The 25421-nt window shown below is 39.3% G+C and overlaps 1 protein-coding gene across 4 annotated transcripts; it reads right to left on the reverse strand.

The window, feature by feature from the left end:
• Positions 1-203: 203 nt before the first annotated feature.
• On the reverse strand, positions 204-24439 carry SLC25A30 (solute carrier family 25 member 30). Of its 4 annotated transcripts, XM_043500755.1 has the most exons (12): positions 24290-24422; positions 24241-24250; positions 22269-22350; positions 20573-20720; positions 19013-19107; positions 18580-18665; positions 15600-15662; positions 14062-14157; positions 10407-10531; positions 9665-9803; positions 4312-4392; positions 204-3349 (listed from the first exon to the last, which is right to left on the reverse strand). In XM_043500755.1, exons 3-12 carry the CDS (start codon positions 22330-22332, stop codon positions 3308-3310), a joined length of 939 nt encoding a protein of 312 aa, XP_043356690.1. In that variant the 5' UTR covers positions 22333-22350; positions 24241-24250; positions 24290-24422; the 3' UTR covers positions 204-3307. The 4 variants fall into 4 exon arrangements, with proteins under 4 accessions (XP_043356690.1, XP_043356692.1, XP_038232061.1 ...); XM_043500757.1 differs by having other exon boundaries at positions 24241-24393; XM_038376133.2 differs by lacking the exon at positions 15600-15662 and having other exon boundaries at positions 24241-24439.
• Positions 24440-25421: the final 982 nt, after the last annotated feature.

Here is a 25421-nt window from a genome sequence, read left to right on the forward strand (position 1 = left end):
AGCAGCATCTCCCTACTTCAAGCAGAGTTAGGACATTTTAAAAAAAACTCAGACAAAAAATGGTTAAACTTTCACAATATCAGTAGGTTGATAGAATTAAATCCACAATGTTTTACTTAGATCCAGGGGTGAAGAAGAATTACAAACAGTCTTGCTTGCTAACTGGGCAATAAGCATTGTTGAAATGGGAAAACCAAGTTGAGTGAGTTTAGTTAAAAATTTATTTTAGATCCCCAAAGGCCAAAGCATCTTACATTCTCCCCGCACATGTATTTATTATGCTGAAATAAGATACATTTTCCCATGCAGATAAGGCATGTGAACACAAAGTATAAAAACATTCAGTTTCCCTGTATCATTCCATATGAATAAATAACTTCGCTAGCACAATAAATCTATGAGCAGCAGTAACAAATTGGGCTGAATGAAACATACGTTCAATATTTCAGAACACACTGATATTATCTAATATGAAAACAAAGTGATGCAATTTTATAAGTCAATATTTTTGGCACAATAAAGATAATTGCTTTGGTGATTTTCTGAATATTTGCATACCCCTTTCAATGTGATAAGTTGCAGCATGAAAGGTTAGTAATGTCATTTGACTGGTGGTGCACATTACTGCAAATGAGACAATATACTTGCATATACATTACCCACAAACTCAACTTTTTGGTACAGTGGATTGGGGTAACCTGCTTATTCTGCATATCAAGCAATATTGAAAATTCAGTCATACCAGAAAAATACAGAACATTTCTGCAAGAGGCTCATTCTGTAATTGTAGATGAAAGTAAAACTGATAATTTCAAACATTTAACTTAGCTTAAAATATCTCCCTCCCCCCCAGACTTTTCCTTAAGAAAAGTTATTTAAGAGCCCTGGCACTGCTGGGCAAGGTTATTTTGATGCCTTCATGCCATTTAGGATTGTTGGCCAGTGTTTTAAGTATCTGTGGCATGGCTTCTCACTCTGGGAAATTGCAAACACCGTTCCTTCTCTTTATAGTTAGATGGGAATGTAGTCCCAAGACTCTTCTGCTGTAACGTGGACTCTCAGTTTGGAAAAGGTTGGGAATCACTAATTCTTCCGTCACATCAGGGCAGCATAAGAAGGACAGTGAGAACTGTGAGGACTTCTAAACACTTGTAGTTACTGTCAGGATTTCCATTTTACCCACAGCAACCCTTTGCAAACAAAGGCATTCCAATTGGGATCAAAGATACTGGCGTTAAGCAGCGGGGGGTACCAAACATGCAAAGGACTGTCTGATCTTTCTATCATGGAGCCCTTGGGTCTACAATTGCAAGCCTGTCAAACGAAGTGAATTAGCTTGTCAAACTTTCCACATGATTTCTGTTACTATTAGCCTATTGAGACACTGTCTGAAATATACATTTTTAGTTACAGGAACTCTATTTTAATGTAGCTAAATGATGAATTACAACATACAGTTTCCAGTACCAGCAGAAAATTCTCTTACTGACCCTAAGTACACTCTAACCAAATGCCTCAGAACCATCCCTAGGTTCCATTTGTAAGCAAATGTACCTCAACTTAGCAACAATGCATTTTATTCATTCTAAAAAGTGTTTAAGTTCTAAAAAGTTTAAATGATATATCCTTAATTTTGTTTTACATTCTGTACAAAAAATATTTTACAAAGATTTCTACACAAAACTTTAATTGCAGTAATACAGACAGCACACACAAGCATAACTATGCATCATAATTTTTACCTTAAAAACATTCGAACATTTTGAAAAGTAATGCTTTTACCTTAACACTTGGTATTTTCAGAAGAAAAGTGCCTTGTGCATTTAAAAAATACCTACTTTGTGCATCTTGAAACCAACCATTTAAACACTGAAATATTAAGAGTGAAATCCACACTAGAACATGAATTGCTTTAAGTGCAATGTATGAATATGCAGATATTGTAATGAATGTTTCAAGATAAAATCTCAATACACCACAACTAACTGTACACTTAATAATCCTACACTACAAGCCGCAATGGATCCAGAATAGGCATTCTTCACTTCACTTACTCCCATGCTTTTGTAACTGAATAAACTGCATTCATACAGTAACCCTGATACTAATTTTCTTTAGTTTATGGCAGAAAGTTTTGCTGCACAATTCAAAGAAAAAGCAGAACCTACACAGAAGTCAACTCACACTGCTCTTAAAAGTTCTATTGAAATAACTTCAACTGAACTCATTTTCCTGAATAAAAGTATCAACACTGATTAGCACAATTCTCTAATTCTTGTTTAGGAAAGTAACAATACATTAGATTGCCTCTTTTGGATGTATGCTCTCTGTAAGCATCTGCATTTCTTGAGCTTTCAGTGGTTCAACTGCCTCAATGTGTGGCATGCATCTTTCAGGTGATGTGTGACGGCCACTAACTGCTTAAAGCAGTTCCTCTTCATAAGAATCAAACAAGTATTGAAAAATTAAGTCCCTCTTTCACAAGAGGCAGATGGGAGAGTGAATGCTCTATTTTTACTACATTTTTTTTAAAGTCTATAGATATTAATTTCTTGATGAAACCTGTCAGAATCCCTTCTATTGAAGACCAAGAATAAGGTATCTTAAAAAATGCCAGACTTTTCTCAAACATGGAAAACGGTGACAACAACAAGTCATGTTAAACTGAAGCTTCATTGCTCCCAACATAAGTTACAATACATTTAAATGACAGACAGCAACAGAAATGTGCTCTGAATCCAGAAGTTCATTTAACAAGTATTTTTACAAAGTCCTGGAGTCACTTAGAATAAAATTTTCAATGTCCTGCACTTTAACTCCAAGACATCAAAAATTTCAGAAGCGTAATCAACTATTTATGACCACATTAATACATCAAGTTTCATTAGTATGGACAAAAGAGTGAGGCTCTTCCATTACCTATTTACCTCTGGACAAACATAGATGTAGCTCTTTTCCTATTAAGATTTCATCCAGAAGTAAAACATTTCAGCAGAAAAACCTCTGGAGTTGTACCATACATTATGTCCAACAGCATTTAAACAGTTGATAGAGGAGTATTGCCAACTTTAGGTTCCATTTCAATAATTGGTGCATAGCATTTGGCACATCAGTTAAGCATCCACAGTTCTGAGATCATTTTATGTATGGTCTTGATTTACAATGTTCTTCTGATGATCCTCCTGCTTTTTGCCAGCAAGTCCTTTGCTCTGATGAGAAAACACTGAAGAGCATTTTTAAAAAGATGCCTTGAGTTCCAATACCATGTCAATACAGTTTACTGATTTATTACACAATCTAGCATCTTTCAGAAATCCAATTTCTTCAGCTGTTCATATGTCAAAAAGAACTGGTGCAATTAGTCAAGGAAAACAATTGCAGATATTTGCATTTTTTATTTAAGACATTTGCGATGCATAATTCCTACTGCATTCACTTAACTACTGACTGCAGGCCTGTGGAACTTTGGTCTCCCATTAAATGCCTCCTAACACAACCACTAGTCCACCACAAAACAAGTCACTCCTCTCGAGCAGTTGCTATAATGTTCCCTATAGTCCAGGGCACAGAGAACTCTAGGCAACATTGTAGCAAACTGCTAATGGGGAAACTTGTTTCGGTGAATGTTACTCTCACCAAAAGGATCCTCCTCCTAGTGCAGCCTAATTCTTCCCCAAGTACTATCCCAAACACCTTAAACATGAAAGTTAGAATTGGAGAAAGGTCAGAGAGGCCACAATAGGAGAGGAACCCACAGTCTTTTTGCCTCCTATCTTCTTAGTGAGTGAAACTATGAAGCTGTGTAGATTCTTGTTTGTGGGGAGAGAGAAAGGAATATTCCAGCTGTGCCTCATCTTCTCACAAAACAATGAATTTAAGGATAAACAGATGCCAAATGGTCTACTGTGAAAAGATCTTTTGACCATCTGCAAACAGTTTTATTAATGCAGGAAATAGTCTCAAACAGAACCCCCCCCCCAAATTGCTAATTGACCTGGTCATTATTATGTCAACTAAACTGCCATCTAAAAACATGCAAATGGTAAATTAGGAGCTAAAGGAAAAAATGTTTTGAAAAAGATTATATTTAGAGGTTCAGCTTTAAATAAATCTTAGGGAATATTAATACAATAGGTGCCATAGTACTCCATTTATAAAGAGATGGAAAATAAATTTACTTTTATACTGACAAATTGCACCAAATGTTTTATATGAAGCACAATTCACTAGTCAATTGTCTCTCTACTCAATGCCCACTGCTCTTCATAAAAAAGTTTAATAAATATTTCCAAACACTTCTGAAGAGGATACGATAATATTCCAAGGACCGAGTCTCAACCAGTTTGGCCAGAATCCTTTATATAAAGCAAAAAAGCCTTCATACCTCCAGGTCTGAAACAAATATTTTAAAAACGCATATGAATGAGAAAAGAGTAAAACAAAATTTTCATTGAAAGATTATATCCAAAGAACAGCTAATACTTTATATAAAGAATGCAATTACAAGGTGCTCTGTGCTACCTCAGAAGGAAGACGTTTGGTTCAATTCACAGTAATAGTCTCTTGTCTCATAGCAACTCAGACTGGGAACATTGCAGAATTACTGCCCATCCAGTTTTTGGACAAAGACAAGAGTCATGACTCTACCTCGATAAAACCTTTCAGGGGAAGTCTGGCATTTAAACCTGCTGATCAGTGACCTTCTTGTGGAATCAGCAATAGGACAGCAGGAGTTTCCAACACCAGACTGAGTAAGTTAAGATCTTACTTTAACCATAACAATTTTCACTGCTCTATATTTAAATTAAATAATCCACATTGACAGCAACATTACAGAACTAATTTAACTTTACTAGAAAAGAGGTATTAAAAACTAAATTTAAGCCCAGTTTATTTTTGTCCAGTAAAGGAACATGAAATATCAGACAAGAATCAGACCTAGTCAAAAAGGGTAAGTTTGTGATTGTTTTTTGAAAATCTTTTCCCACATTTTTGAAGTTTGAAAAGTTTCAGCTGTTCTCACAAGAAATATTTAACATATAACTTTAATTAAGACTCAAACAGAGCAAGTCATATGGGACTACAGGCAATAACTCGAGTCTTTTTGAAGAAATAATTTCCATTTTCAAAGATAATTTTATGTAGTGTTATTTTAAAAAGGGATCTTTCATTTACATTGGGCTCACAATTTCCCCTTCCCAGTCATCCACTACATACAAAGAACAATATTAGGTTTTATGAATTATGGGGAAAGATTAGTATATTTTTAAAACAGCTTGTATTGCAAAGTTTTTGGAGGGAGATCTAACTTCCCATGCGGCATTGTGAACCCAAACAGCAAGTTAATTCCCCATTCCACACCTTGCTCTGTTTAAACTTCTTCAGTGAAGACTAGGAAACCCACACCTGAAATCTGTGACACTCAGGGTATGTCCACACCACAAATTAAGAAATAATTGTAGCAGGGCTAGGCATACCCACACTGGCTTTGATTTAGCTAGTGAGGGTAACAGTAAAGATGTGACAGCATGGGCTAGCCATCCCAACACAAGCCCTAGGGGATCCTAGGTATGTATTCCAGCAGCTAGCCCACACCAAGGTCTGTGCTACCATGTCTTCTTTGCCACTGTTACCAGTACTAAATTAAAGCTGTAGCATAGACAGGCATACCAACACTACACTTGCCCCTTAATTTGCAGCAGAGACATATCCATGTTACCTGTTGCTATTTGGGCTACAAAAAGCTGCTGGGTTTTTTTAGCATGAACCTTTACAAATATATTTTAAAACACAAAGCAACATTTAATGACAAGACATCAGACCCTAAAATCAGGCATATTGGGTCAGACCAATGGCCCATACAACCCAGCAACCTGTCTGACAATGGCCAGTGCTAGACTCGAGGGAATGAAGAGAACAGGTGATCCTGCCTGTAGTCCAGTCCCAGGCTCTGGTAGTTGCAGGTTTAGGGACACCCAGAGTATGTGGTTACATCCCTGATCATCTTGGCTAATAGCCATTAATGGACCTACCCTCCGTGACCTTATCAAGTTCTTTTTGAACCCAGTTTTACTTATAGCCTTCACAACATCCTCTGGCAATGAGTTCCACAGGTTGACTGTGCATTGTGTGAAGTACTTACATTTGTTTTAATCCTGCTGCCCATGAATTTCATTGGAAGACACCTAGTTTTTGTGTTATGTGAAGGGGTAAATCACACTTCCCTATTCACTTTCCCCATATCATTCATGATTTTAGACCTCTATCATATCCCCCTTAGTTGTCTCTTTTTTAAGCTGAACGGTCCCAGTCTTTTTAATGTCTCCTTGCATGGAAGCTGTTCCATACTCCTAATTATTTTTATTACATTAGAATTGGAAAAGGTGTGACAAAAGGAATCTTTTTTGAAGTAACACAACCAGAGCTGTATGTAATATTCAGCGTGGACACATCATGCATTTATATAGTGGCATGCTAGATATTTTCTGTTGTCTTATCTCTTTCTTAAAAGTTCCTAACATTGTTAGGTTTTTTTGACCTCTGCTGTATATTAAGCCAGTGTTTTCAGGGAACTATCCACTATGACTCCAAGATCTCTTCCTTGAGTGGTTAACAGCTAATTTAATGTGCATCATTGTGTGTGCACAATTGGGATTATTTTTTTCGATGTGTATTACTTTGCAGTTATCAACATTGAATCATTTCTGCCATTTTGTTTCCCAGTCACCGAATTTAGTGAAATCCGTTTGTAATTCTTCTCAGTCAGCTTTAGACTTAACTATCTTGAATAATTTTATATTATCTGCAAATTTTGCCACCTCACTGTTTACCCCTTTTTCCAGATCAATTACGAATATGTTGAATAGTACCGCTCACAGTACAGACCCCTGGGGGACACCATTATTTACCTCTCCCCATTCTGAAAATTGACCATTTATTCTCACCCTTTGTTTCCTATTTTTTAACCAGTTACTTATCTATGAAAGAACCTTCCTTTTTATCCCATGACTCCTTAGACTTTGCTTAAAAGCCTTTGGTGGAGGGAAAAGTCCAAGTATATTATATCCACTGAATCACCTTTATACACTATATATGCTTGTTGATCCCCTCAAAGAATTCTGATAGATTGGTGAGGCATGACTTCTCTTTACAAAAGCCATGTTGACTCTTCCCCATCATATTGTGTTCATGTGTGTGTCTGATCATTTTGTTCTTTCCTAGCTACAACCAATTTGTCTGGTACTGAAGATAGGCTTACCAGCCTGTAATTCCCAAGATCACCTCTGAAGTCTTTAAAAAAACAAACAAAAAAAAACAAACAAAAAAAACCCAGGCATTACATTAGCTGCCCCCCTATCTGGTAGAGAGGCTGATTTAAGCAATAGGCTATATAGCACAGTAGTAGTTATGCAATTTCATATTTGAGTTCTTTCAGGACTCTTGGCATTTGACAATATAACTTGGCTGGAATAGTTAGGTAAATTTAAGGATTTCCTACAGTCACAGTTAGGAATGTTTCTGAAGCATGGATATCGGTCTCTTTCCACAATTGCATCCAAATAGACCAATAAAATACCATACAACTTCCATGCAAGTTATTGACAAAAATCATTTTTACTACCATATCATACGATAAACCCTCTATCAGCTAATGCAAGTCATTTCATACCTCATTTCATATTAGTGATGGCAAAAGTCGCTAACAGTGATTTAGGCACAGGTGGGAGTTACCTAAAAACCTGCAACTGAAACAAATGGCCAGGTTGTATTTAATTCATGTTAGTTTCCAAGATAGCCTCCCCAAGAGACCTTGCAGGAGGTAATGACCCATAATCCTCTTACAGCAAAATAGCATTCAGCACCTTTAGCCACCAATCACCAAAATCAGTCTTTCCTACTGGCCCTAGCACCTTTATCTGGTACCATTTCCCTCCTTCACCAGCAGGTGGCCCTGTGTTAGATATGTTCCCCACGTAGCCTGTAAGACAGTGGTCTCCAATCTTTTTACATACAAGATCACTTTTTGAATTTAAGATCAACTGAGGATCTACCCCACCTCTTCCCCGAAGCCCTGCCCTGCCCACTCCATTCCCCACTCTCTCCATCACTCGCTCTTCCCCACCCTCACGCACTTTCACTGGACTGGGACGGCGGGGCGGGCTCTGGGCTGGGGCCAAGGGGTTCAGAGTGTGGGAGGGACTCTGGGTTGAGCCTGGGACAGGGGGGTTGGGGTGCAGGAGTGAGGGGTGCCAGGTAATCAACTGGCAGAGGCTCCAGGATCGACTAGTCAATCGCGATTGAAAGGTTAGTGACCACTGCTGTAAGAAGTGGGTTGAGAAGATAAAGTAGCCACCATAGGGGGAAACTGCCAGTCTTAAGCCATATACTATGGGCACTACAGTGGCAATGCTATAGCACCGTAGCTGTGCTGCTATAGCACCTGTAGCATAGACATTTCTATAGCGACAGATTATCTACAGTGACAGAAAAACTGCTTCTATCTCCCCGTGCAATAGTAGCTAGGTCTACAGAAGCATTCTTCTGTCTGCCTAGCCACATCTATACCAGAAATTAGGTTGGCAAAGGTACGGCACTCAGAGGTGTGAAGCTACGTCGAACTAACTCAAACACAGACCCCTAACGCAAGATGCAGCTGGTAAAAGCAAAAGGTACTACACAAGTGCCTCCACCTAAAAGAGGAATGGAGTTCACTATGTCCTGGTAAGAGCCTCTGCGTGACTGTCTCCTTGGAAGCAGCTTCCAATTACACTTACAAATACTCAGGAACAGGATGTTTAACTTTGTTTCCCATAACGCTTTCAAAAAGTTGATATGTGTTTCCTACCCTCTTCTCTTTTGGAGCCCCGTCTCCCGGTCAGTACAATCCTAGCTCACTCCCTCCAAATACTCTAACTTGACTCCTTCTAGGGGAAAATATCTTTTTTGGCACATCCAGTCAGAACCTAGGATACAACAAACCACTTCCTGTCTGCTCTGGCTGTAATTCTCCTGTCCCCTGCCTTCAAGCAGGAAGTAGAACTGTGAAAAGTGAGAAATCTTTTTTTTTTTAAACAGCATATTGATTTTTGGCTATACTACAGCTCTCTTCATCCCAACTGCAAATGCAAGCTATAAAGAACTGTCAACCTTGGTAGGTCCCTATAGTCAGGGGATTTGAAATATTCTCCTTGTCCCAGTATTTCCATAATTATTTTCATAAGTTTTTCAGTACCTTTTTAAAAAGTATGCACACATCAGAAGAATTCCCTGTTAGTATACCTGACCTAAATACCAGCAGGAATGAATGCATATATGTTCCTCCATGTTGCAAGCAGACCTCCTTCCTTTTCAACAACACTGAGAATAGTTTTTACATAGCAGAAGGTGGGAGAGGTGGGGCAGGATTTGAGTCCAAATTTTTGAAAGATGCACATGGCACAGCAAGTTCAAAAGTTAAAATGTATTATTCCCAGAGTTCTCTCTACAATAAGTCCTACACCGCAGAAGTGGCTTTCTAGATCACTTTCTATCTAAAACACCTACCTAGATTCTATATTCTACCTAGAACACTTTCTACCCACAATGCAGAAAACCCTCTAATTCATGTTTGATATCACAATATTGTATAAAAGTTACCACTAGTTGCTATACACTTTGTACTTACTTGTAACAAGCAATCCAAAGTACCCTTGTACCCTGAATGTGTTCCATCTTGAAATTTTCTCTGATTCATCATCCGTGTCCTCACAACATCAACTGGATTTGATGCAAGTGCTCCAGCTAATCCACAGGTGAAGCTTGAGCTAATGAAAGATAAACCATTATAAAAATATGACCTACTACCAGCAATTTAGAAGTATACAGAAACATTCCCTCCCTTATGGAAAATTTTAGCTATAGCATAGATATTTTAAAGTTGTGTTTGCATTTTTATTAATAAACTACTTTTTCAGTTAGTTTACCTGAAAAAATATATCTCAGGCTAAGACTTCTTATACACACACAGAATAACAATCAGGAAGAAGTTTCACACTTTAAAAATCCATCCTTTTATTTTCAAAGTAGTAAACACATTTTAGTTTCAGCCTTTATATACACACCTAATTTAGGTATTTTAAACCATAAAAATGTCTACACAGGTCAAAAAAACACATAAATAGCACAAAAAACTATTAGCTTCCATGGCATGAAATGTCATTTGAAATAATACTACAAGTAAACATTTAAATACACTAAAAAGTATATTTACATCTCAACTGATAGTGAGAAAAAAAAACCAAAATGTGAGATCTAATTATATTCTCTGAAGAGTCCAACATTAAGAGATTAATGTGAACCTCTGAAAGGGGATTTAATCATACAATTAGATCTTTGTAAACTTAGCTCTTATGCCTGTTCACACTTACACGAAGTGAGTATACACAGTGTCTCCCATGAGTCCAGACATAATTATGTGCTTCTTGGTGAGATCATAGACCGGCAGCTCCACTCCCACAACAATAGCAGCTCTCTGAGCTGTTAGGGACACCCCCTGGCAAAACAAATGTATAATATTTGAGATTTTAAAAACTGCATCATTTATATGTCTGGTTGAAGATAACTCATATACATTACATTTTAGATTAAAAACACCTAGGAAATATTCATAAAACAAGTTTTGTATACTGAGAAAATACACTTTATGAAGTTTTTTTTTTAAATAAAGTGGTGTATGGTATAAAGGTGTGTAAATGTACTGCTTGTAAAAGATCCCAGATGGACCAACCTGGTGACTGGAGTTAATTTGCAGAACAGAAAGCACAGCAGCAATACAAGCTTCCCCATACTGCCCCACCAACATCTCAGCCATGACCTACAGCAGATGTTCTCAAACTGAAGTATATGGACTGCTGCTGATAGTCTGCTGAGAGCTGGCAGGCTGGTGCTGGCTCATCTTACAGTCAGCTGAGAGAAACCAAGAATATTGAGGGGGGAAATGAAATGGAGAGCAAAAGTAGACTGAATGCATTTTTCAAAGACTAACCACTAATTGTTATCAACAAGTAGAAGTGCAAATATTTTTCATGCATAGAATTTCAGTAGTGGCCACAGAGATTTTCTGTAATCATGAATGGTTTACAAGGCGGTCCATGACATGCTAAGATACAATCCACATTGAAAATTTGAAAACCCCAATCATAGTTACAGGTGAGAAGGTAAGTTCATTAAATATTATTTAATGCCAAGTACAGTTTATTTTAAATACCATAGTGCTTTTCATCAGCGGATCATAACATGTTTTACAAAGGACTTCCCACACCTTTTAAATGGCTAATACCCAATTCCTCCACACTGCAGAAATTATTCCAGTTTTGCAGAAGAGAAAAAGATGTGCACATCTTAAGTAACTACTTTAAGTTCACATGGTTCTTGGTAGAACTTGGAATAAAATCCCATTCTCGCAGGTCCCATTCTCCGAGACCCATGCCTTAACCCACTGGATCAAAAGAAACTGACTACTGAACAACTCCTCTACCATCCTGGGCTAAATCTGAAACAGAAGACTATAAATCAAGAGACTATTCAAATTACCAATCCCCAGAGCCATCTGGTTCCTGCTTTCACAGACATTCATCTAACGAAGCGAGCTTCCCCATAGTGAAGCTATTTAACAAAACTAGCCCTGCTCTTGAACCAAGCTACAATATATTTAAAGGTGTCTTTCAATTTTAAGTCAGCCAGTAAAGGTATACACAGTTAAAATTAATTCTACATTGTCGCAATACTCCTTGTGTTATATTTTGAGGTTAATTAGTTCGAGTTCATGGAAGAGTTCTATTCCCCGTGCCAAGAAAATATTTTACCATCACCAATATAAGTAACAGTTTTCAGCTGGAGAGAGGATAACTTTTGTCAATAACTTATAGCAGAGCTAAGGTTGAGAAGCCTCAATTAAAGGCTAACTCCAAGTGTTCCAATATCCGCGTGCTTATTCAGATTGCCTTGAAATTAGCTGTACTTCAAAGGGTGAGCTAAGTATCCAAATTTGGGGTCATTTGAGCAAAGAAGTCCCGGAGGGAAAAAAAAAAAAAAAAAAAAAGGAGACCCTTAAAAAAAAAAGGTCAGCATTTAATGTTCACAAATTCTACTGATGTGTTTTGTGCAAATATGGCACTTAAATCATGGCTTTGATCATATCCCAGATAGTGCATGGCAAGCACTCTCTCTTTGGAGAAGTAATATTGAAAATGTTGATCAAAAAAGAGTTAAATTTTCTAGAGTGGTCGGCACTCAACATTCACGTGCCAAATAGATTACAAAGTACACGTGCAGAAAATCTAGCCAAGAGGTTTCTAGTCAGCCAGTTTCCACATGACTTGCATGGCTCATGGGGACATGCTACGGTCATTGAACTTGAGCTACACGCAGGTAATAAAGTTTGAAACCTACATTTGGCAGAAATCTTTGAAATATCTATATGCATATTTTGTACAATCCCCTTGTACCAGGGTATTTTTTTGTTCAGGGAAAATATAATCTGAGTACACCAGGTAATTCAGAAGGTGCTCAAACTATTTCTGAGGAGAAAATAAGATACACCTGCAAATAACTGCTGGGAGGATTAGAGGCAGAGCAGTGGGAGAGGGGCTGAAGTGAGGAAGAGGTTGGGGGCTCAAGTCAGAGGGAGTGGGAGGCAGGGGGCCTGTCAGCTCCCTATTCCCTACCCCCACCGCCCGTGCCAGGATCTGGGAAAGTTCTACCGGATGGGGATAGGAGCCCCTCTCTGCTCATGTGAGCTGGCTCAAGGGGCTCCTGAAGATAAAGCAAATTGAAACCTCTAAAAACCAGGAAATTAGTCAAGATGACTCCCCTGCATGGGGTAGAACAAATAGGTTAGGGGAAAGCTGGGGAAACCTGCCTAAAGCAGGGGTTAAGGGGGCCCAGTCTATCTAACCAAGGAAGTGTGCAATCCTCCAGTAAGCTGCTGCCCATCATGTGTATGCAGCAGAGGGTGCCACATCATATTTATGCAGCAAGGAACAACCTTCTATGTGCTAATGGCTAAATGGGACTGGAAAGGGAGGGTGAGCCAGATGCTGGCTTGGGGCTAGATGTTGCAGGGAATGGTGGGGAAAGAGTGGAGAAAGACAGACACCAGTCTTCTCTCACTTGCTTAGTTACTGAAAATGCCATGTAATAGATATAGTTTGTCCCAAACTCCTGATAGGGCTGATGAAAGGAATCAAAACTGTCAGCAGTTATATCCTCCAAAACATTTCAAAGCATGACCACTGTCCCCATTCCACTATAACAACATGCATAGGGAGGTGGAAGCGTATATAGGAATCACATAACCATGTGGCCCAGTAGACAGAGCCAAGTAACTGCGACTCAGCAGACCTGGGATCTATTTCTGGCCATGCCACTGACCTACTGGGTGAACAATATAATGCTGTTAACCTCCTTTGTGAAGTGTTTCGTGATCTTCTGATGAAAAATGCTATGAGCTAGATATCACCACCAGCCATGCTAGCATCTCAACTGCAAACCTATGAAATAACTACAACTGCATAAATGACCACTAACTCCTATAAAAAATTACTCAAACTAGGAAGTTCACTGACAAGAAACTTCATTAACCTGGAGTTAACTTTGCTCAGTGATGTCTTGAACCCTTCCAGAATGCCAAGGTTAGTGACATTCAAACCTCTGAAAACCAGGAAGTGATGAGTTACGGGTCATGCCAATGTAACCTGAACTCAGCCCTAGTATGTCCATAAACTCTCACTCTTGTACACTACACTCCTTTTCTAAAATGGAGATAATATTCCAAAGAGGTGATGAGTCTATCAACATACATTAATACTTCTCAAGTGTTTTTGAAATCCTTGAATGGCAAGTAATATAGCAGTTAAAAATATTAATATACATATATACAACTTTAGGTACATCTTACACCAATATTTTGGCAGACATTGCAGAGCTATATGCAACAATATGTACAATAGTAAACAGATTTTTTTTAACGTACTATTGCAAGAACAACCTCAGAAGAGTTAGTGTAATAGTTGAAGAACTTACTTTCCATAGTCCTCTAGTGCCTTCTTTTTGGTAAATTTGTATGAAATTGCCCATCATTCCTCCTTGAATCACACTGCCTTGGGCCTGCATTCTGATCTAAGGCAGCCCAAAACAAAAAACAGTTATCGGTTTTTAAACACTGAAAATGATAATTTATTTGAGTTTCTCAACATTACGAAGAGGCGCTGAAAATATTACAGTTTAAAACATTTTCAAAATATGATCTCTGCTTCTTAACTATACAAGTATGGACTGACTGCATCATGGTAGTACCACCTATCCGTAAATACATATCAGTTATCCTTCAAGTACAGCTGCTATATTTGGAACAGTTGAATTTGAACTAGTACTTGGTGTAGCTTTTAAATTAGTTACCACAAATCACTGCTATTTTTGAATTGGTGCACTAACATGTAGATTAGATTGACAGAAGACTTCTGCATGATATCCTTTACAGTGTTCTCCCTTGAACTCACCAGCTAAATCTTAACACAAAAGGTCAATATGATGAGAGTTTCAGCTGGGAAGAACTATGTACTTGACTTTTTGGATTTGAAATTAAAGACTGATTTTTCAAGGACAAACTGCTGGATTCATGGTCAGTGTGACAAGCAAATGAGAACTCACCCCTAATTTTGGGAGTTAGTGTTGTCACCAAGCCCAGCATGCATACCATCACTCCGGAATAGAGCCTATCACAAGTTCAGGGCAACTGCAGCTGTATTCTCCCTCTATGATCCAGCAAGGGCACGCCCCTCTAGGCTTCCAGCTCCCCAACCATTGCCTCTTCGGGGGAGACATGAATCTCTCTCCCTTCTCTCAGCAAGAGAGAAGCTGTAAGCAGGCATGATTCAAGTCACGCCTGAGACAGTACACAGTGTGATTGTCAGTTATGAGTTACCACACTGCTATTTCTAAGCAAGCAGATTTATTCTTAAGGTATAAAGCATTACAGAGAAAACACTAAAAATATTAAAACCTACGTGCATGCTCATAAGCTTACCAGAGATCACCCCCCGCTACAACAAGGACTCTGATTGGTGATTAGTCCTTCAAATCCCACCCACATAGCAGTGCTCCCTATGGTCATAAGTTCATCACACCTTCAACTCAGAACAAGTGCTCAGTGTTATGTGGTCTCAGTAGGTCACAGTCCTTCCAACCCTTCCTAAAGATTGGGACCCACCTTGGACCAGAAGTCCTGTCCGTTTGCAGGTTAGAAAGGCCCTGAACCTGTTTAAAACCAGACTATTTATCCAAAAATCCTTTCTTTGTCCACTGGTTCCTGGAGAAACCAGTTTGACCTAGTATATATGACGTTCTGCAGAGGTGGCTTCAAAGGGCCAATAACAAGAGGAATTATGTTAGCATCACCCTCCTTCTAAAAAAGTTATACACAATCTCATAACACAAACAATTGCATTTTTAATACAATGAACTCCAGTGACATTTAACTTAATTCATTAAAGTTTGTCCAGGGTATTGTCCTCTGTCATACTGTATACTATAATTCCAGAAGAGAGCCAATAAAGGCTTACCTGTGTTGATACTTCCACTACCCCTTCTATGCAATGGGAAGCTATAAACAATTTGTTTTCATTCTATTTTATTTGAGAGGAAGGAGGACTAAAATTAGGCACTATGTAAAAAGCAACATTTTCCCCCTCAATTCTCAGAAAACTTTAGCATGTGCAGAAGCAGACAAGTAATCTCAGGCGATGATCTTTTAAGTTAAATAGGATCAACCTTACCAGTACTTGGATAGAAGATACTCACAAATTTTAAAACAGTTGCTGAAAACGTGTTGTTGGTGATTTCACTAAGTGGCACTCGGCTTAAGTCATTAATGCACCATGCAGGGGCATTGTTTCAAAGGACACTGTGCTACTAGTTTTTCCATAGGTGACAGAATAGAAATCCTGATCTACTGGATTTTTTTTCTAGAACCCTAATACTTCTTCCAACCTAGAGATTTCTGGATGTCAGTGATTGGTAAGTGGTCCTTTACATACTTCCAAATGAACAGCATTATAAGCCGTGTAGGTCAACTCACACCGATTTTTTAAATATAGAGTCCAGCTTCAGCACGTTAAGTTTGGAGCAAGGAGGGGCAAAACCAACTTTAGTAGTTCATTGTGTTCTGAAGCAAGAAAAAAAAAGTAAGTAATCAAGTGGTTCTCCTTGCCTCCAAGGACACTGATTTCATCAAATTGCATGCCTCCAGCTGACCAGCATGCCTGATGGGAAATTTCTACAGTTCAGTTCTTCCCCAGGAACCTTTCTGAATTACTAAGTAATTTCAAAGTGAGTATATTTAAAGCAACAGAACACAGCATACAGTGATCATCATGTAAAAGAAGCAGTGAGAGATAAAAAGGCATCTTTTAAAAAGTGGAAGTCAAATCCTAGTGAGGTAAATAGAAAGGAGCATAAACACTGCCAAATTAAATGTAAAAATGTAATAAGAAAAGCCAAAAAGGAGTTTGAAGAACAGCTAGCCAAAAACTCATAAGGTAATAACAAAATGTTTTTTAAGTACATCAGAAGCAGGAAGCCTGCTAAACAACCAGTGGGACTCCTGGATGGTTGAGATACAAAAGGAGCACTTAAAGATGATAAAATCATTGTGGAGAAACTAATTGAATTCTTTGCTTCAGTCTTCACGGCTGAGGATGTTAGGGAGATTTCCAAACCTGAGCTGTCCTTTGTAGGTGACAAATCTGAGGAATTGTCACAGATTGAAGTGTCACTAGAGGAGGTTTTGGAATTAATTGAGAAACTTATCAGTAAGAAGTCACTGGGACCAGATGGCATTCACCCAAGAGTTTTGAAAGAACTCAAACGTGAAATTGCGGAACTATGATTTGTAATCTGTCCTTTAAATCAGCTACTGTATCCAATGACTGGAAGGTAGCTAATATAATGCCAATATTTAAGAAGGGCTCTAGAGGTGATCCTGGCAATTACAGACCGATAAGTCTAATGTCAGTACCGGGCATATTAGTTGAAACAATAGTAAAGAATAAAATAGTCAACAACATAGAAGACCATAAATTGTTGCGCAAAAGTCAGCATGGTTTCTGTAAAGGGAGATCATGTCTTACTAATCTATTAGAGTTCTTTGAGGGGGCCAACAAACATGTGGACAAGGGGGATCCAGTGGACATAGTGTACTTAGATTTCCAGAAAGCCTTTGACAAGGTCCCTCACCAAAGGTTCTTATGTAAATTAAGTTATCATGGGATAAGAGGGAAGAGCCTTTCATGGATTGAGAACTGGTTAAAAGACATGGAACAAAGGGTAGGAATAAATGGTAAATTTTCAGAATGGAGAGGGGTAACTAGTGGTGTTCCCCAAAGGTCAGTCCTAGGACCAATCCTATTCAACTTATTCATAAATGATCTGGAGAAAGGGGTAAACAGTGAGGTGGCAAAGTTTGCAGATGACACTAAACTGTTCAAGATAGTTAAGGCCAAAGCAGACTGTGAAGAACTTCAAAAAGATTTCACAAAAGTAAGTGACTGGGAAACAAAATGGCAAATGAAATTTAATGTGGATAAATGTAAAATAACGCACAATGGAAAAAATAACCCCAAATATACATACAATATGATGAGGGCTAATTTAGCTACAACTAATCAGGAGAAAGATCTTGGAGTCATCGTAGATAGTTCTCTGAAGACGTCCACGCAGTGTGCAACGGCAGTCAAAAAAGCAAACTGGATATTAGGAATCATTAAAAAAGTGATAGAGAATAAGACAGAGAATATCTTATTGCCCTGATAGAAATCCATGGCATGCCCACATCTTGAATACTGCGTACAGATGTGGTCCCCTCATCTCAAAAAAAAGATATACTGGCATTAGAAAAGGTTCAGAAAGGGCAATTAAAATGATTGGGGGTTGGAACGGGTCCCATATGAGTAGAGAAGCTAGGACTTTTTAGCTTGGAAAAGAGGAGACTAAGGGGGGATATGAGAGAGGTATATAAAATCATGAGTGGTGTGGAGGAATTGAATAAGGAAAAGTTATTTACTTGTTCCCACAATATAAGAACTAGGAGAACCAAATGAAATTAATGGGCAGCAGGTTTAAAACAAATAAAAGGAAGTTCTTCTTCACTCAGCGCACAGTCAACCAGTGGAACTCCTTGCCTGAGGAGGTTGTGAAGGAGAGGATTATAACAGGGTTTAAAAGAGAACTGGATAAATTCACAGAGGTTAAGTCCATTAATTGCTATTAGCCAGGATGGGTAAGGAATGGTGTCTCTAGCCTCTGTTTGTCAGAGGTTGAAGATGGATGGCAGGAGAGAGATCACTTGATCATTACCCTTTTGGTTCACTCTCTCTGGGGCACCTAGCATTGGCGACTGTCTGTAGACAGGATACTGGGCTGGATGGACCTTTGGTCTGAACCAGTATGGCCACTCTTATGTTCTTATCAGTAGACTCTTCTCATCTCAACAATACAAAGGAACCTATGCCGAAAATAGAAACTTGATAAAAAAACATCACTTACCTTCAAAACATCTGTAGGGTTGGCAATAGATGATGAAATCACCCCCGAAAGAATGCCACATAATACATTTACCACCAGGGTTTCATCTATTCCAGAAGCAAAAACAAATTCTCAGCCACAGGCTTTTACACTGTGATAAGACATCAAGTGCAAGTCAATGCTTTACCTTCTTTAATGAAAGAGGCAGTTGAAAGTAAGTAGCCAAACCCTCAAAGTCAATTTTTTTTTGTTTTTTAAACAGCTCAATTTTTGATGGAATTTCATTTTCAGAACCATTTTTAAAATGAATAACTATAAAGCTGATGCATACATACATTTCACTGATACAATACAATATATGTATCCATCATATGACTGGTATGGAAACAATATAAACAACTCTAGATGAAATATATTAGCAAGCCGTGGTAACAAAGCTGAAAAACCCACTCACCTTCTGGTTGCTCAACAAACATTCTCTTCAAGCTTTGGTAAGTGCCTATTTTTATTGTTCCATATGAAGCCTGGCGTAACATTGCAGGGGCAATCCTATAAAAATAGCAAGAAGCAGATAATGTATACATTCAAAGCTTCCTGAACTCTCGGTACTCAGAAATAAGGTTTATTCAATGAATTTTTAAGAGTAGGATAGGCTGAACTCAGGGTATGCACAAAAAGTGAAAGGTTTGTTCATTTAAACCAGATGATTTCAGAACCAGGAAAGATAGGGGGAAGGCTTTCAGTAAAAATGATATTCAAGCATGAAAGAAATGAAGGTGCGGTGGTACTACCGACCCTTTTAAAAGGGCTGAGGAAAAACCCTGACCAGAATGATTGCCATAATGAACACTGGTACTGATTTGGCAATCATTTCCTACTTGGCCACGAGCTGAAAATCTAAAAATCAATGTATACAGAACAAAAGATATTCTCTGAATAATGTTTTAAACAATAATTACAATTTCCTGTAACCTGATGTGGTAATTTGAAAGTATCGCATGACATTAACAGTGGGAGTTTAAAACATGATGTCACTAAAGTATAAAAGCTACATTTGAATACATATATGCACAGCACATGCATGTTTCAGTATTATGTCAGCTACAATGAGAGAATACCAGTTTTTCACTTTTGTGTAGGAAAACAAATCTCTTAAAAATATGGTAATCACTGATTTCATAAGAATCAGGATTTTTTTAATCTAATACTCTATAAAAATCACAACAGTGAAAGTCAAATGGACTTTTACTGCTATTGTTATAATTGACGCATTGCATGTGCGACGATATACTATGACATAAGATGATTTTGCTACTACAAGTTTACTACACCTAAGCTCTAATACAAACGTACCACACTCGCTCTTCATTTCTATGCTAGCTCATGCTTGTATTAATCATCAGTTCAGTAGAGATGTTAACTCTACAAATGGATTCCCAACAACACCACACAAATGAAGTTAGTTATCACTTGAAGGAAGTTGGGATTTAAATTTACTTTTGCCACCACTAATATGAAATGAAGTATCTGACTTACATTAGCTGATAGAGGATTTATCGTATGATATAATAGTAAAAATGACTTTTCACAATAACTTACATGGAAGTTGTATGGTATTTTATTGGTCTATTTGGATGCATTTTCCAAAAATATAATGCATTGTGAACTACAGTTATAAGAGTGCACCTACGATCTCAAAGCGAACTACGAAAAACCTCCCTTCTACTACAGTGGGTAAAGTTTATTAAAAAATAAAATGCCATTCACACATAGCCATTACCATGAATGTCAAAATATTGTACTTTGAAATTATGCCCTATATTCTGAACCATTTCTATTTAAATACTTTGTCAGATATGGCCTGCCTCTCCCTCATGATCTCTTTTTTAAGTGGGGGCAATAAATAATTTTTTTTAGTTAAAATCCAATACCATTGTACGTGACGGTATTTTTTCATAAACTGTCCCAAAATTCACAAATGCAAACTGGTTACATAAAGTATATTTTATTTTACCCAGAATACAGTGCTTTCAACCCTTCTTCTTTCCATATCCTCACTAGTGCATGCACCATTCCTCTGTAACGAATCTCTTTAAATTTGGCATCATTAGTTTGACCTTGAACCTGGAGACGTGTTTTGGTGAGATCAATTGGAAAAGTACCTTAAAGTCAGGGGAGGAAAAAGTATATTAATTTAACATGAAATATTTGTCTACCCAAAGCAGATACATCATAAACCAAAATGTTAACATAATGTAGAACCTCAGTGTTTTCTAAAGACAAAAGAAAATGCATAATTAGTTGCAGGCTAACAGAGCCAGTGATTTACATTCAAATGGCTTTATAGAGAGCTCTACAGTGGCAGCCAGTGCTTCAATATCAAGTTATATAGACTCAAAACAGGAACTTCTGCTACAAACCACATAAGAAACTGAAGGCCTTGACCTGCAAATCCCCTTGATCATGTGATTAGTTCCCACTGACATCAGTGCAACTACGGACATGAACAAGGATTGCTTATATGAGTAAATGTTGCATCCGATGAAGTGAGCTGTAGCTCACGAAAGCTTATGCTCAAATAAATTTGTTAGTCTCCAAGGTGCCACAAGTACTCCTTTTCTTTGTATGAGTAAAGGTCTTAAGAATTTGGCTCTAAATAGGTGCAGCTTAAGAGCAGACTCCCAAAGTTCATTTTATGAGAGATTATACATCAATAGCTGTGTTGTGTTACTTGTAGTTAGTGGAAAATTTGATTCAGCCAATCTAGACTGTGCGCATGCTAAATTATACACATGATAAGTGAACTGAAAGGCTATCATGCTTTTATTTTACTGTTAGACATTTCAAGCTGTACACAAGGGCAAACGTTTTGGGAATCGGAAACCATATGGGCACTTATTGTCTACAAATCTTAAGAAAATTGTTCCTTCCAAAAAAAAGAATTGCTCCTGATAATGTGTTACACAAATTCTCTTGAAGCCTGAGGAAGAAACGGCTGCTTCTTCACATCTTCCCCTTATAATCTCTATTTGCATTTTAACCTCTGTTATGAGATCACCACCATATTTTATCATAATACTCTATTGGACAGCTATAAATAACCATGAAAATTCTCATAAGTGTAGATGCAACACTCTAGTTCACCATTTACTTGACTACTGTTATTTCTATTTTCTATATCTTTACCATCTGTAAAATTCTGTTCAAAAATTTGACAGACTAAATTAATTGACTTTCTGGTTAGGAGAAAGACACTTGTTACATGAGATCTAAAGCCAATAAGATCAGTACTATTTCCAATACCACATTTCCAGATCTCAACGCCACATACATTCACATAAAAAATCCAGCATTCAAGGCTTCCCCCTTCAATAAAAATTTAAGAAGCGCTCTAGGATATCTTGGAGCAAACAATTCCTTTTTCTTTAAAAAACCAAGCTAACATGACAACTTTTATTCAGCAATATGAAAACACTTGACTATCATTAATTGGGTTGGTGACTATTTTTTTCCTTTACTTCAAAAATACACCTTTTAGACAAAAAGCAACAATAGCCCTTCAAAATTTAAGTTCTTCTGGAAGCACTTTAAATGTAAATTAGTAATCTACTGCAGTAGCTATTTTACTTTTCACATTAGATAAATTTGAGAGTTGAAACTGAACCTCCTAATGTAGAATAAGTCATGCAAACAGAAGATTGCATTCTTACCACATTCTGCAGTGATTGAAGCTAAGCCTCCATAAACAAATGGCTTCCAGTTCAGTGCAGACATTCTTCTGGATTCTTCTTTCTACAAGAGACAGCAATGGCTTTTAATTGGTATTCAAAAGATACAAAATCTTAGTATTTTTAGGGGAACTACATTGCTCAATATTCTGAACTTGTTACTAATATTCCTCCCTCAAATGCATTTATTTTTTTTACTACAGCACCAAGAGATCTAGACTATCATATGTGTCACAGTACAGTAAACTGAGACAGCAAAGCATTGTGTTACACATTAGGAAGCTTGGCATGCTTATAACAGAACATTTTAAACCAAACTCAAATGCATTATCAATTAAAACTTAAACTTTCAGAAAATTTAGAAGAAGAATGTGATATTTAATTGACTTTCTGGTTAGGAGAAAGACAGTTAACAATGCTGTCACACATCTGGATTTGAATCAGGATATTCAACAAGTGTTTTGAATACCAATACCTTGATTGTAAAAGGCTAAGACAAATACATAACAGGGACAATTTTAGGAGCACAGAACTCAATATTATTATGATTGACCTTTAAGATCAAAAAAGTGCCTCCCCAACCATGTTGCTACAATTCTAGCTGAGCTAATATTAATCTGACTATGGCTTAATATCCAGTGTGATTTTTAAGTTAGTCATTACTGAATTTTTTGGGTCTGCTCTTTTGCAATGAAAAAGTTAACACTACAATCAAGCAGCAGGTAACATTGGCTTACTAGCATATTTGCATACAAATATCTAGATATTTGCATTTCAGTGTTACTGAATGTGCTTGCTCTTTTATTATGAAAAATGCTGAGTACAATACATGACCTACCTTCTCTATAGACCACATTCATTTTATAAATCTGACGTGGGAGGGTGGGAGGCACATAGCCACTAGTGTTGGTATCTTCCATATTTGCCAAAGCAACAAAAAAAAAAAAAAAAAGGAAGCCTTCTTAATCTTGGGCCTTATGTTCAGAAGTGTGGAGAATCCAGAACTCCCAATGAATTTAATGGAAGGGGTAGACTCTCAGCAAGTCTGAAAGCAGACCCTCCTGCCACATTATTTCATGCAGGATTTATCTGTGACGCCAGTTTATCCAATGGCCTCAGTACGAGAAAAAGCCACTTAGACGCAGATTTCAAATATTTTACCCAATGGCCAAATCTACATTGGAATTCATCCTGTTCTCACTACTATCCCTGTAGCTGACAGCACACGTTAGTAGCTTTCCAAAGACAAGTGGTACAAAAGTTTCAGAGTAGCAGCCGTGTTAGTCTGTATTCGCAAAAAGAACAGGAGGACTTGTGGCACCTTAGAGACTAACAAATGTATTAGAGCATAAGCTTTCGTGAGCTACAGCTCACTAAGCCATCTGTGTTCCCTGTACTGGTCAGCCTATAGCCTGTCCTAGGCCTCTCCCCTGAAAACCTGGGAAGGCCCTGGAGGAGAGGAGATCTCTGCTGCCAAAAGCAAGGCCGAGCAGCAGCACCTTCCTCGACCCATGCCAGGAAGCAGGGCACCGAGGCAAGGACACATCCCTCCGAGGCAGTTTTCGCTTTCACCCAAGAAAGCTGAGCTGAGGCTTCTATTCGGGGCTGGAGGGGCGGACGACAACAGGAACGTCACTCAACCGCCTTGCAACCCTAACTTGTCGAGACAAACGTGACGCCTGCGCGGGCCGAGGAGAGGAAATAAGGCCGGCTGGAGGCGCGCACCGGGCGCTGTCCAGCACCCGGGGCTCCGGCCCGGAGCCATTACACGCCCCGGGTGGCTGCGCCCCAGTGATTCCCCCGCCCGGAACGGGACTTTTAACGAGCCCTCGCACGGGGCGGCGCCGCAGACCCGGGCTCCGGCACGAGGAGACGCCGGCGCAGCGGCCCCCCCGGGAGCGATGCCCGCAGCAGGGCGACGCGCCACAGCCCCGGCCGCCCCACCCGCGCTTACCGGCGGCGCCTCGCTCCCGCCCCGCTGGGTCCCAGCGCACTCGCCTCGCCGCCCCGCCGAGGTCTCGGGATCAAACGGCCCGGCCGCCGCTTTGCTCCGCGGCTTTATAACCTCCGCCGCCAGCCCGCGCCCTGCGTAGGCCGCCCCGCGCGCCGCCGCCAACCCCCGAGCCGCGAGACTCCGCGAGCCACGCCTCGTCCTCCCATTGGTGGAGCGGTGCGGGGCTGCCCGTCAGGGCCGGCTCGCGGTGGGGCGGAGCGCGGCTGAGCTGAGGCGGCCTCTGCCCTTGGGGTTATTTTACAGGGGCTGCTGGGGTGACTTTAGATCTAATCGCCCCCCCCCCCTCCAGCCTCGCACAGAGCCATGTGCACAGTAGGCTCTTCTGTGGGGGTTGGGCACTGCCCCTGTGTCTCCAAACAAATGACGCCCTTCTTCAGGACAGCTGGGTTTTATGGCACTGGGAGACCTTGAACAAGTCACTTGTGCCTTGGTAACCGGTGTGCCTCAGTTTCCCCATCTGTAGAATGGGGATAATGGTCCTGACCTTTGTAAAACACTTTGAGATTTACTAATGAAAAGCACTGGGCTCCTGCAGCTGAACCCTCTTTTATACACAGACGCGCACACACACACAGCTGGGCTGCACCCACCAGCAAACCCCATGTGAAACCTGGTTGATAAAGTGAGGGCCAAGCCCACCCCCTTGTGCTTACACCCAATGACGATGGGTGCTGACTGAACACTTAGGGCACTGGTGTTCGCTCCTGGGCTCAGGACCACGTCGACCACTAACCCCAGGTGCCAATGGGCCCCACAACCTGGTAGATGGCCAGGCTACAAGCTAGTCTTCTGAACAGTTTTAAATAAGTCCTGCCCCATCCACTCCAGCCAACACAGCTGCATGCACACAAATCATTCTTGAGAAGCAAGAGGAATGGTAGTGATGACAGAGCCCTACCTTTTCCACTGCTAGAAACCACCTTCACTCAGGCTGCCCTTCATTATTACAGGCAGGGCTGGTACCTCTTTGGTACCAAACAATAACTGTTTGGGCTGAAACTTTCCGTGTGGAGGTCTGTCTCAGGATGAATTTTTTGGAAATTTCAGCCAAAACAGTGAAGCCATTTCCAAGAATCAGTAGGGAACATGGGTGGTGGTGAAACCCCCCCTTCAGGAAGGCT

The sequence above is a fragment of the Dermochelys coriacea genome, chromosome 1, assembly GCF_009764565.3.
Source record: "Dermochelys coriacea isolate rDerCor1 chromosome 1, rDerCor1.pri.v4, whole genome shotgun sequence".
Taxonomy (NCBI): Eukaryota; Metazoa; Chordata; order Testudines; family Dermochelyidae; genus Dermochelys; species Dermochelys coriacea.

Bases quoted from the DNA above. Each gene is read 5' to 3' on its own strand.
- SLC25A30 (XM_043500755.1), bottom strand. From the start codon at position 22,332: ATGTCTGCACTGAACTGGAAGCCATTTGTTTATGGAGGCTTAGCTTCA. The intron at 18,666-19,012 runs GTGAGTGGGTTT...CTTCTGGAATAG, and splicing joins GTTTGTTGAGCAACCAGAAG to ATGAAACCCTGGTGGTAAAT. The intron at 4,393-9,664 runs GTAAGTACAAAG...TATTTGTTTCAG, and splicing joins CTTTGGATTGCTTGTTACAA to ACCTGGAGGTATGAAGGCTT.